Source organism: Parambassis ranga, chromosome 2, assembly GCF_900634625.1.
Source record: "Parambassis ranga chromosome 2, fParRan2.1, whole genome shotgun sequence".
NCBI lineage: Eukaryota > Metazoa > Chordata > Actinopteri > Ambassidae > Parambassis > Parambassis ranga.
Window position 1 is genome coordinate 18,823,838 of NC_041023.1, and position 12,133 is coordinate 18,835,970.

Genomic DNA, 12,133 nt, shown 5'->3' on the forward strand with positions numbered 1-12,133 from the left:
CAGTACACATTGAGGAGGACAGGAGCCTCAACGTGGAAGTGTACAAGAAACCCACACACACGGACCAGTACCTTTTGTTTGATTCACACCACCCACTGGAACACAAACTGGGAGCCATCAGGACCCTGCAGCACAGAGCACAAACTGTACCAACCAGCTCAGAGGGGAAGAAGAAGAAGCAACATCACTGAAAACTTGCGGCTACCCCAAGTGGGCACTCATCAAAGCCACAAAAACAAGTCCCCCTAACAACAAGAAGGAGGAAAACAACCAACAGAGGAAGAACATCTCCATTCCATATGTGTCAGGAATATCAAAGAAACTCCGCAGGATCTTTAACAACCATGACATCCTGGTCCATTTCAAACCAATGACAACGCTGAGACAGAGACTGGTTCACCCGAAGGATAAGATTCCCAGGGAGAAACACAGCAATGTGATATATGCAGTCCAGTGCAGTGAGGAATGCTCTGATCTGTACATTGGAGAAACTAAACAACCACTCCACAGATGAATGGCTCAGCACAGGAGAGCCACCTCCTCAGGACAAGACTCAGCTGTTCACCTCCACCTCAAAGAGAAAGGACACTCCTTTGAGGACAACAATTTTCACATTTTAGACAGAGAGGAAAGGTGGTTTGAAAGAGGAGTCAAGGAAGCATCTATGTTAAGCTGGAAAACCCTTCCCTTAACAGAGGTGGTGGCCTCAGACATCATCTTTCTACCACATACAATGCAGCTTCCATCCATTCCCAGGAAGTTTGCACATACTCACAGCACAAAGGGCTGCCAACCAGTCCCCCTCCAGCCAGAAAGTACTGCCTTAACAAAAGAATGGACTTACCCATGAAGTTCAGCCATGTCTGCAACAAGGCCCTAAGAAGCTCTGTGCTGTCAGCTTGTTGTTCTTGATTACTGACTCTGTGGCTGTGATGAGTTCCACCACTGGAATCTGCTCCGGAGAGATGGCAAAGTTAAATCCTTTGGCCAGCACTTCTTCACCCATTTGTCCTGGGTGTTCTGTTGTGGCGGCGAGTGGTCTTCTCTCCTCCATGTGTGTAGGTCAGCTGAGTTTTTGCCAGAGTGAATAGTTTTCAGTTTCTGGAATTTGTGTTTCTGTCGCTCCTTCCCCCTAGTGTGCTGCACCGTCTGGACTTTTTCTGTCAGCTTGATGACCTCACCCATGACGTCGCTGGGTAGAAGGGTGGAAAGATGTGAATCTGGTCTGCTCAGTTGTGACCTCTTAAAGGTAGGGTAGGAGATTTCATTCTGATGCACTTTTTGTTAAATCAGTGTAACTTCACTTTACAATCCGATAGCAACCAATTAGTTGGGCAGTTTAGCATTAAAACGAAGAATATGAATCATCTGTGGAAGCTACCAGAGAGGTGCGTGCACGATGGCCGAAGTCACAGACCGCAGCTCGTGTTCAGGTAATGCGTGTCCATGTGATTGGAGGTGTGACTTCGGGGTGAGCAACGAGAGAAAGGGGTGTGTGTTTACTTTTCAAATCTGGCTGACTCAAAATCTCCTACCCTACCTTTAACTGGGAAACTAGTCTCTTTTTTTTTGCTGCTCCTCCAAGCAGTTTCAGCTTTATCTCTTACACCCTGATTTGTGTTTTATGTACATGTTGTCAGTGTTAGTTACACTAACTCTGTATTGATACAGCTGATAGTTTACAAGGAGAACAGGCCTTACTAAGAACTTACCAGAGCAGGCCTTTAAAACAACTAATCTGAGCAGGCCTTAGTAACCAATCAGAGCAGACCTTGGAAACAACCAATTGGGGACAAGCTAAGAAACAACCAATCAAAAAAAGTGCTTAAAAACATCCAATCAGAGCAGACCGGTCTAACAATCAATCAGAGTTTGCCTTAGAAACAACGATTTACAACAGGGCTAAAAAGCAACCAATCAGAGAAGTCCTTCGAGTTAATCAATCAAAGCAGACCATAAAAGTTTAATAGTTCAAGGTTTTGTGAATAGTTTAAAAGTTGTGGTGTCTGTAGCTCAAAGGGCTCCTCCATTTAATGTAAAAAATATTTTTAGAAAAAGCTAGATCATTTGCAACAAAATGAAATTTATAACTGTTTAAAACCTGCAGGTGCTCAGTTGGGTTTAGCTCTGGAGCCATATGTGGCCATTCCATCACCTTCACCATCAGCTTCCTCAGCAAGGCAGCTGTCATCTTGGAGGTGTGTTTGAGGTTGTTGCCATGTAAGGAAACTGCCATGCGGCCCAGTTTCTAAAGGAAGGGGATCATGCTCTGCTTTAGAATGCCACAGTACATGTTGGAATGTATTCCTCAATGAATGACAGCTTCTAATTGCTAAGGGAGAGGTTTCCTTCTGGCCATGCAGACCAACTTGATGCAACATATGGTCTGAGCACTGGCAGCCTGTCAGTGCCAGGCTTGCCTGCTGCTTCTTCAACCTCTGCAGCAATGCTGGACGCACTCATGCGTCAGTTTTTGAAACTATCTTCTGGATATGATGCAGAACACAAGGACTTCGCCTCTTTGGCTTACCTTGTTGAGGCCTGCTTTTGAGTGGAACCTATTTTGCAAAGACTTGCACCACTGTGTTGTAGCTCCGACCGTTTCATGGTGTACACTGACTATTCTAAAGTATATTCAAGGTTAATTTCCATAGTATTGTCCTTTGAAAAGATATAATAAAATTCTTGCTGAACAGTGAGGAGTGTTCTCACTCCATATAGTCTCAAGACTATATGATATACTATATAGTCTTGGACCTATGCAGCACTCATAGTACTTTCAGTTGACCTTAAAGCCTGAATGCCTTTGTGGACATTTGTCATTTAGATTTGAAAATTTAGAGAGAGAACTGAGAGAGAAGCTGAAACAGCAACTATTGTTTAAGACATTTATTTATGCATTCAGTCATAGACATTATTGTAAAACAATTTATTTGAAGATTTATTTTTAGTATACAATTGTGAATTTCTAATATATTTACAGATATAGATGTGAGTTATTGGTTTTTTAAGCTTTCAGTTTATGTCATGCCATGGCCCCGCCCCCCTTACCACCAGGCATCTGACTGTGCAGGAGCCACAGCAGGACCTACGGCTCAGCACATACTGAGCACTATAGAACCCTAAAAATAATAATTTAAACAAAGATATATGTTTTAAATAGTTCATCTGTTTTTACATCCGAAAAAAGCAACAGCTAGTGTTAATACAGACAAGTAATGAAAAATGATGCAGACAAATCCAATAACTTAAAAATCTCTGCAACATGACCTCGGCCTTCCATTGTCTTCTTAATCACATTTTTGTGTTTTGACAATTTCATCAAACAGCAGACTTGATCTGTTCAGATTATAGAATCGATCCACTTTGCTGATCTTATTGTAGCAATCAGTCTCTGATTCCAAGCTGGGACTTGCAGTTGGGAGGGCCAGGGTAAATTACAGTACTGAAGTCTTGGTTTCAACTCACTTATTTTGTAGCCAAATGATGAGGGCAAGCAAAATGAGTACGACAGAACAAACCACAGCAAGGATGCACATCCTCTTCCGGGACTTTTGCTGTGATAATGATAGCAGACACATGACAGTTAGTGAAGGAACTGCTCTGACCCATTATTTTAAGTGACAGGGAAGACTCACCTGGTAGTAGGCAGCTCTTTGGAGCTGCTCTGTTCCTCGTTCCACATGAACTTCAGCATTTTCCACATTTGCCTCAATACTATCTGTAAGACAGAACATATATGTCAGCTGAGTGATTTGTGTGAGTTTGACTTTGTCAAAGACCGCATTTTTCGTTTTATCTGTATCCAACCAAGAGTCACTGCTGGTTTCTTTACAACAACAGGGATTACAATAAAGTCACTAACCTGAAACAATTCACGTGTCATAAAGTTGACTTTGGCAGGTATTAGTATAGACATTACGAGTTAAACTGCTTAGTGCTGTGTTACGTGGGTATGTATGACTTCCTTTTTTTGTTGATATTATAGATACATTTAAATACACGTACTTTTGATATTAACAAAAAAGAGCCATGGAGCTACAGAAGGGACAGCTGATGCATGTGTACTGCCTGTTGTGCATTCTACTGGATCCAGAGCACAGGCAATGAATTTTGCTCTCTGGTGTTCTTCCTCCCTAGGTGTGACACCATGTGATTGGAGGCGTGGCTTCGGGGTGAGCTCCAAGAGAAAGGGGGGTGCGTTTACTTTCGAAGTTTCGAGTTTTCAAAATCTCCTACCCTACCTTCAACAGTTATTGCACAGGTGAGTGGAGGTAGAAGTGGTTTGTAAAAAAACTTGATTTAAACTCTTGGAAACAGTTCGGATGCCTTACTTTAGTTTATTAACTTAATTTTATCTTACTTTTTATCTTATTGCATGTTAATTGTTATATGTTCTTTGTATGCACCAATCACTAAGGCAAATTCCTAGTAATGTGAACCCCCTTCACTTACATGGCAATAAACATGATTCTGATTCTGATGTAGAGCCCCAGCAATAACAACCTCTGTGCTTCTTACCAATCATCTCTCCCTGGTCATGAATCATCACCGCCAGGTCCTTAAAAATCTGGTTTACGTCCAAAATGTCAGACTGAAATAAACGGACAAAAAACTAGAATCAGCTTTCACAGGTGTGTGCGGTCAAAAGTAGAGACAGCACAGCTTGTGGTTTTGGACAGTGTCCTGCTATGTGTTCATTTTAGAAATAGAAAGCCAAGGCTCACCTCCAGCTGTCTAATGTTGGTTTCTCTCTCCTTGATAAGCTCCAGGTCCTCCTCTGTAATGGCCACTTCCTCTGTCTGGGTGGTCATCTGACCCCAGTTCTCTTGGCTTTTTATACATGGGACAGCATTTAATAAACATGATGGAATAATGTTTTATAAAACAAACACAACCACCATTTGTAGTTTCCAATCCCACATCATGTCCTTAAAACCATGAGGAATTGGCTTTTTGTCTATAATAATAAACGTCTCTCTATACCACAAAAAAATATCATCTTAACACAGAAAACTGTCTTCATTTACTAAATTACCCTTGGACCACTGGCAATGAGACACCTTGCAAACTTATACAAATAAAATTAAAATTATAAAAATTAAAAATTATAAAAATAACCTTGAATGGTCACTTACGTATCAAAAGATACAAGCTTTTCATCCCGAGAGCTGTCTTCAGCCTAAGAGAGAAAAAAAATCCACCACCAATAAAATAAATATAGTTTTTTCCAAGACTTCATTCTCATTAATAAGATGCCTTACCACTATTATCGCAATATGGTGGTGACACTGTACACAATAAATTCCTAACATCTTATTTTAGAATGATCATTAATGTAATGATGCCTAGTATTTTTTGTTTTGCTTATTTTGTGTTGTTTCCAGGGGACTAGCACTTACGGATAGGCGGGAACCAGCTCTAGCTCTAGCAACTGATTCTTTCTCCTTCTCTGCTGCACGCCGCTGGACAGCTTGGAAGTTGTTGAGAGCTGCTGAGAAATCATTCATCAGCCGGTCCCTTTGGATCTTTTGCTGCCTCTGAAAAGCATAAATCAGTAACACTTAAAAGCACAGTAATGATCTGATATTTTTTCAAATAAGGTCATACTATGACCAACACCCTGCAATGTAAACACTGTTTTCTAAATACCATAGCCAAATATGGTCATATTCAGAGTAAGCTATAATCAAAGTACGACATGTAGAGTATTCCAATCATAGTCACATTACTAGAGTATGTAAACACCTTAATCAATGCTATAGCATTTTGACTTAATTATGAACGTTTCCGATGTCTTTGGGTTGTTGAATGATTTTTTCTTTCCAGAGACAGACTCTCTTTCTGTTTACTCCCCTAATGACACACCTAAAATCCACGTATAAAACAGCTGGGTCGCAAATTTCTTAGTCTTCATGTCGATGTTAATACACTGCATACAGCTGCTAAATAAAATAAGTTTGGAATCTCCTCCAAGCAGCTTCATCACTACAACTGTTTGAAGGAGCCTCAAAATGTCCTCAAGAAACTACAAATCCAGTTGCCCCACTTCAACCGCTGTAATTTCACCACCACAGTTTCCCAACACTCCCCAAGTTGTTAACCAGTCATTAGCCAAATTTTAAACAGAGACAGATAGAATAACAAATCCAGATAAGGTTTGGGCCATTATAAGCTATAGTCACACATTTTACAGATCCAACCACTGAGGTCCTTCACTACATACTGTATAGATCTGTATTCCACGCCCAACAAACCTAGCTGCCCTGCTTGAAATTGTTGCATGTAAAAAGACCTGGATCACTGAGAATCATTGTCATGTTCCCAGGCAGTACAAATGCATTGTATATGGAAGACAGTTAAAAGCCAAGTTAGAATTTGTTAGTTTGTAGTTTGATTCTGCCTCCCAGTTAGTCAGTTATTGTCTAATCAAAGTGTAAAGATAAAGAAGTTTTACATGCACAAACTGGCGCTTCTCATGCAGTATAGCATAGTGACACATACTTGTTCTGAGGGTGATGTGGGAAAAGGGATTGATCCCAACTCTTTCAGGTGCCTGTTGGTGTCTTTCGCCAGCTGATTGGTAGAGTGCTGTATCTGCTGCCTTAGGAAAAAAGCAAAGACAAACAGAAAGACTGCAAGTTAATCTGAAAAATTAGCTGTTGTACACAGCTACACGTCACCCAAGATGGCTTATCAAACAATGGAATACACTGACCAGGCATAACATTATGACCACCTGCCTAATATTGTGTTGACCACACAAAACAGCCCTGACCCATCAAGGCATGGACTTCACTAGACCCCTGAAGGTGTCCTGTAGTATCTGGCACTAAAATGTTGAAAAACTTCTTCAGCAATTTGAGCAAAAGTAGCTTATCTGTTGGATCAGACCACACGGGACCGACTTCACTCCCAATGTGCATCAATCAATCAATCATCCATCAATCATCATTGGCTTAGCTGCCAATGACCCTGCCAACAGTTCATCACTGTTCATTACTTACTGACCACTGCAGACCAGGAGCACCACACAAGAGCTGCAGTTGTGGAGATACTCTGACCCAGTCATCTAGCCAGCACTATTTGACCTCTCAAACTCACGTAAAATCCTTCTGCTTGCTCATTTTCATGCTTCTAACACATTAACTATAAGGACAAACTGTTCACTTGCTGCCTAATATATCCCACCCACTAACAGGTGTTACTAATCAGTGTTATTATTATTATATATTATTATTATATATTATTATTATAGTGTTATGTCACTTTACCTGTCAGTGGTCATAATGCTATGCCTGTCAGGCATATATGTTCACTTTCTGTTACAACCGATCACTAATTTAAATTGCCTGAAGTACATACAGACGGTCCTGGAGTTCACTGGTGTCCTGCCTGGTCCCCAGCTGGTTCACCATTGACTTGATCTGAGCAGCTGTTGTGAGAACACAGAAATGCTTGAACTGCAAAATTTCACTTTGGGACCTAAAAAGGGGTGAATTTACTAATTTAATCGAACTAATCTGATTTTGGCAGATATATTACATGTTCACATGTAAAATTTGTCCATGACACTTTTATGTCATACTTGCATGTCACCCAGAAATATTATCCATCCCTTTTCAATCTTTTATGTTATGCCATAATTATATCAAAGAAACAAATTTCAAAGCATGATCCTGTCAGGCAATCCGCTTCTTTGGGGCATTTAATAACATTTTTCAATTGATATTTTGTGTTTAATTTGTCCTATTTGCACTCCTGTGGAGTGAAACACCTGAGAGCCAAACTGCTAAACCAGACAGCAACCTTATCTAAACTTTGTAGCATTATTATTAAACAATGTAGACCTGCCTGAAACAATATCTTTTTTATTCCTTAAAACAGTATCTAAAGCTGTACACAATGTCCTGTATTGTTCATCAGACAAATTCAGCAGTAGTTAAATGTAGGTTGGTGCTTTGTGTTGTACTAATAAATGGCACTACTGGAATATTAATAGGATGGCCTCCTTAAATCTGATTACAGCATTATCAGAAAGACATCTGCTGTCATAGAACTTTTTTCTTGTGCTGTTAAGTCATAAAGAATTGTAAATTCAAAAGTTATTAAGGAGAGGTCAGATAGAAGAGAGCTCTGAGGAAAGACAAACTAATGTTCAGTTCATTAAATGCAGTTAGTAAGAACAAGATCAAAAAGGCAACTGGGTCTAATAGTGAAATAAAAGCAGTCTTAAGATTATGATTGAGAACAATCACATAAATGTTATAGTCATCCACTATACTGGCTTTGTCTGTATTGAGCCCAATAAGAATAAGAAGATCCAAGGGTGATCTATTGTGGAAAAACACATCTTTGAAAGCACTGTCAGTCTCTCCAAGAAAACCCACAACTGAAGTTGTTGTATGGCCTTAAAATTAATCTATCCCTTATACAATACAATATTGTCATCACATGTAACATAGTCATTCATTTAATTATAGATTTGGACTATTTTGGAGTGCTGGCAACCGAATTGGTTTGTAAAAGAAAACTCACTGTTGTTTGGCGATATTGTTCCTTCGGGAAACAAACCTAAAATTAGTTGCTCTTATTGTATTTTATATATTATTCTCTGGACCCCACCCTAATGAGGGTGATCAAGGATGTCTTTCCTTTGATCCTCCATATTAGATGTCTCTGGTAACAGGATACAGCCACAGCTTGTTTAAGGTTAGGTAGATCAGACCTCTACCTAAAAGCCCTTCTTTTGACTTTTTTTCCCCAACTGTTTAAGTTGACCATAGTATCTTACTATTGTGATGAGAACATGTGGTTGGGATGAAAGAGACAGTGCTAGGGTGGTTTAAATTTGTATTTATCAGATATATCTTACCTAGTTCAGATTAATGATCATGTTAAATTTTCAGCCTTACTCCTCTTTCCCCTCATTCCTTCATCTCATTTAAGTGGGCAGCAGTGGCGCAGTGGTATAGCAGGGTTGGTGGTTCGATCCCATCTCCTCCCTAGTCACTGTTGTGTGTCCTTGGGCAAGACACTTTACCTGCATAGCCTCCAGTGTACTCACTGGTGTATAGCGCTCTTTGCTGGCCTTAAGCAATTATTATAAGGTTTCAATTATTATTGCATTCTGAAAGACAGTCCCCCATATGAAACTGGTACTGGTCAAGGTTTCTTCTAGTTAAAGAGGAGTTTTTCCTCGCCACCTTTGCCTTAACTGCTTGCTCAGGGTTCAGATTGGGTTTGAGAGGTTTAAACTGAGATAGACCTAGAGATAGTTTTGATTGTAAAAGGCACTACACAAATCAAATAAAAATACATTTTAATTAATTTTTCTGTATTTACAATACTGACAGCAAATCTTGATATGGACTAAACTGTCTGTAGGATGTTACAACTGACTGTATGTTCATGTTTGAGCATTCTTGACAATATTTATATCTAATTTGGCATGGATGCCTCTTGGAGTCTCTACATGGCCTTCTATAAAAAGTGTCTTGACTTAGCCTAAAACAACAGAAAAAGATTATTTTCTGTGATGTACATACTGTGGTTCTTTTGCACCTTCTGTATGATATGATAGTGACCAACCTTTGTAATCTAAATGGCTAACAAAGCTATAATCCTATTTTGGCTATGCCTACATCCTTTCGGCTAATTTTACTGGGGCTTTAAGGGGATTAGGAGTGGAGCACTTACTGTTCTGTGTGATCTTTTGGATGTTGGAGCTGCATGTCTGTATGAGAATACCAAAGTCCCATTGGACAGGGCGGCTCTCTGCTTTGCCATATGACATGTTGCCTTAGATGATTTGCTTTTGCTGCAAAGGAAAGGGGAAAGACATATGAAATAAAAATAAATTAAAATAAATCTTCTAAGATTTCAATACACACACTCTGGACATTCTGACACAGTAAACAGTGGATACCATAAATCTGGAAATTTAGTCACTGCTCTGTGTCACTGTGTCTTTCCAATTGCAGCATAATAGAGACTACTGGTGGGCAAGAGCGGCCAAAACTACGTTATCTGACCCGTATATTTGTGAGTTTGAGAGCGACTTAAGATTGCTTGTATTAATTTGTACACACAGTCTTCACATTTGGACCAACTAGCTTTTATGGTTATCAGCACTATTCTGTTCCACGGAACGATACAATGGATTGTACAGAATAATGCTCCGGTTTAGCTTTCGAGCTAACTGACGCTACCAGTTTTCATAATACTAATAGTTACCATATACTATCATAATTACCAAGACTTAGAGAAGACACCCTTCATTAAGACTGTGTCGTTTGATAAAACAATGCCATACTTGCTTATTTGGCTGCTTAAAATGAACACACGGTCGTCTTCAGTCCCTCGGCAGTGAAGATACGTTCTTCCGGATAAGTGACGTATCCTGTAACGTCACACGTGAAATTGCGTACGCGCGTGCCTGCGTGTGTGTGTGTGTGGGTATGTGACAGAGAGACCAAAGTTGTACAAACGTGAAGGATCATTCAAAAAATTTAGTTTTCACAAATGTCATCATCCATCTGATGAATGTCTTCATCCATCACCAATAGTAATATGTAATACACAATATTGATATGTGCATTTTTTTATCTAAAACAGAGCAAAAAATTTACCTTTGCTGCCATTTGCCTTTTATCTTGCACTACAGCTATTTCAGTGTGGACTTACCTACTGGCTGTTATGGGCATGGTGTGGCAACGGACTATGGTGACAGCAAGAAAAGTAAATCTATTAAGTGTGTTCTAGCATACTCACACTACATTGACTGAACAGTTTCATACTGCGTACTGAAAAAAAGTTTGTTGAATTTACATAAAAAAAATATGTACATCAGTTATTAAAGTTTAGCATTGAAGTTATGTTCACTTAAAATAATGAGTTCATGTCTTACAAATTAAATTGTTTTATGTCAAACCAACATTACTTTTTTATGTTAATTAAAAGTGTTTCTTTGATGTAAGGTATATTTAATTGTCACTTGCTAAACGAGCATAATTGTTTTATGTAAATTATATATAATTATTATCAATTATATTAACATGCATTTTTTATGTGAAGTTTACCCATGTTCCTCATATTGAGTCATAAAACTTAGCTTTAAATATGCTTTGATTACCCATTTTACATTTACTTTTTCTAGGCCTATTTGCTACTTGTAGTTTTGCATTTTATCCTGCCTAATAGTTACCTACATTGACAAACAAAAACAAAAAACAAACAAATATGGCAATAGACATTCTGTGTCTTTACTCCAAAATCTCAAGATAAGACATAAAATGTTGCCTAGACAGTGCACAATGAAGATAAGTAAACATAAGCTGCATAAGAAACGCCCATGCAATGCCCCATTTCATCACTTTGACAGTGACTAGAGCTAGGTTATATCAAATATAAGAATAACATAACAATATATAAAAAGAATCTAGACAGTGATTTGACAGTTCACTCATAAAGTCTGTTTCTTAGGACTTGGGCTTTCCTGGACAGAGTGCTTCCTTCCAGCTTCATGACGATCTTTTGAAGCACTTCAAACCTGAGTTCAGGAGGGTAGTTTAAGTTCATGAATCCAAACATCCTAGCAGCTGCTAATGCAACACTGTCCAGCTCCTGCAACACACTCTGCCCCTCAAGGACAATTCCAATGTCATCTGGCATCTCCTTGCTTGAAAATATGTCCACTGTAGTCTCCTCAATAGCTCCCTGGATAAGGGCTTCGTCTGCAGCCTGCAGAATGCACAATATCACAAAATGAAGAAGTGAGATTATATATACACAACATGGTACAGGAGTGAGTGGGAGCAAAGCACTCAGTTTAATATTCTTATAAACTTTTTGTCTCTTAAAACAGTTTACTGCAGCCTCTCTAAGGTTGATGTTCACTAATTCCAATGCCAATGCCAGTAAGGACAGTTTTGCACCAGACACTAGCTGTTGGCGCAGCCATTATTTAAATAAACTGAAAATGCCGGGTTAACATGATGAAGGAAACATACTCTCTCACCCTCTTTTTGTACAAAATCAATGTCCAGGAAATGTCTAAGGCTTTCAAGATGAATTTTGCTCCCAACATTTCCTTCACAGTTTTAATCATTTGGCCATCACTCCCTGCAATAAT

General features: G+C 39.2%; 1 protein-coding gene across 2 annotated transcripts; it reads right to left on the reverse strand.

The window, feature by feature from the left end:
- Positions 1–2,874: 2,874 nt before the first annotated feature.
- Positions 2,875–10,409, reverse strand: LOC114432629 (syntaxin-12-like). Of its 2 annotated transcripts, none has more exons than XM_028400761.1 (10): positions 10,316–10,409; positions 9,700–9,820; positions 7,366–7,435; positions 6,505–6,604; positions 5,403–5,540; positions 5,139–5,182; positions 4,728–4,833; positions 4,522–4,594; positions 3,639–3,721; positions 2,875–3,557 (listed from the first exon to the last, which is right to left on the reverse strand). In XM_028400761.1, exons 2-10 carry the CDS (start codon positions 9,794–9,796, stop codon positions 3,465–3,467), a joined length of 804 nt encoding a protein of 267 aa, XP_028256562.1. In that variant the 5' UTR covers positions 9,797–9,820; positions 10,316–10,409; the 3' UTR covers positions 2,875–3,464. The 2 variants fall into 2 exon arrangements, with proteins under 2 accessions (XP_028256562.1, XP_028256563.1); XM_028400762.1 differs by having other exon boundaries at positions 10,320–10,392.
- Between the last annotated feature and the right edge of the window lie 1,724 nt (positions 10,410–12,133).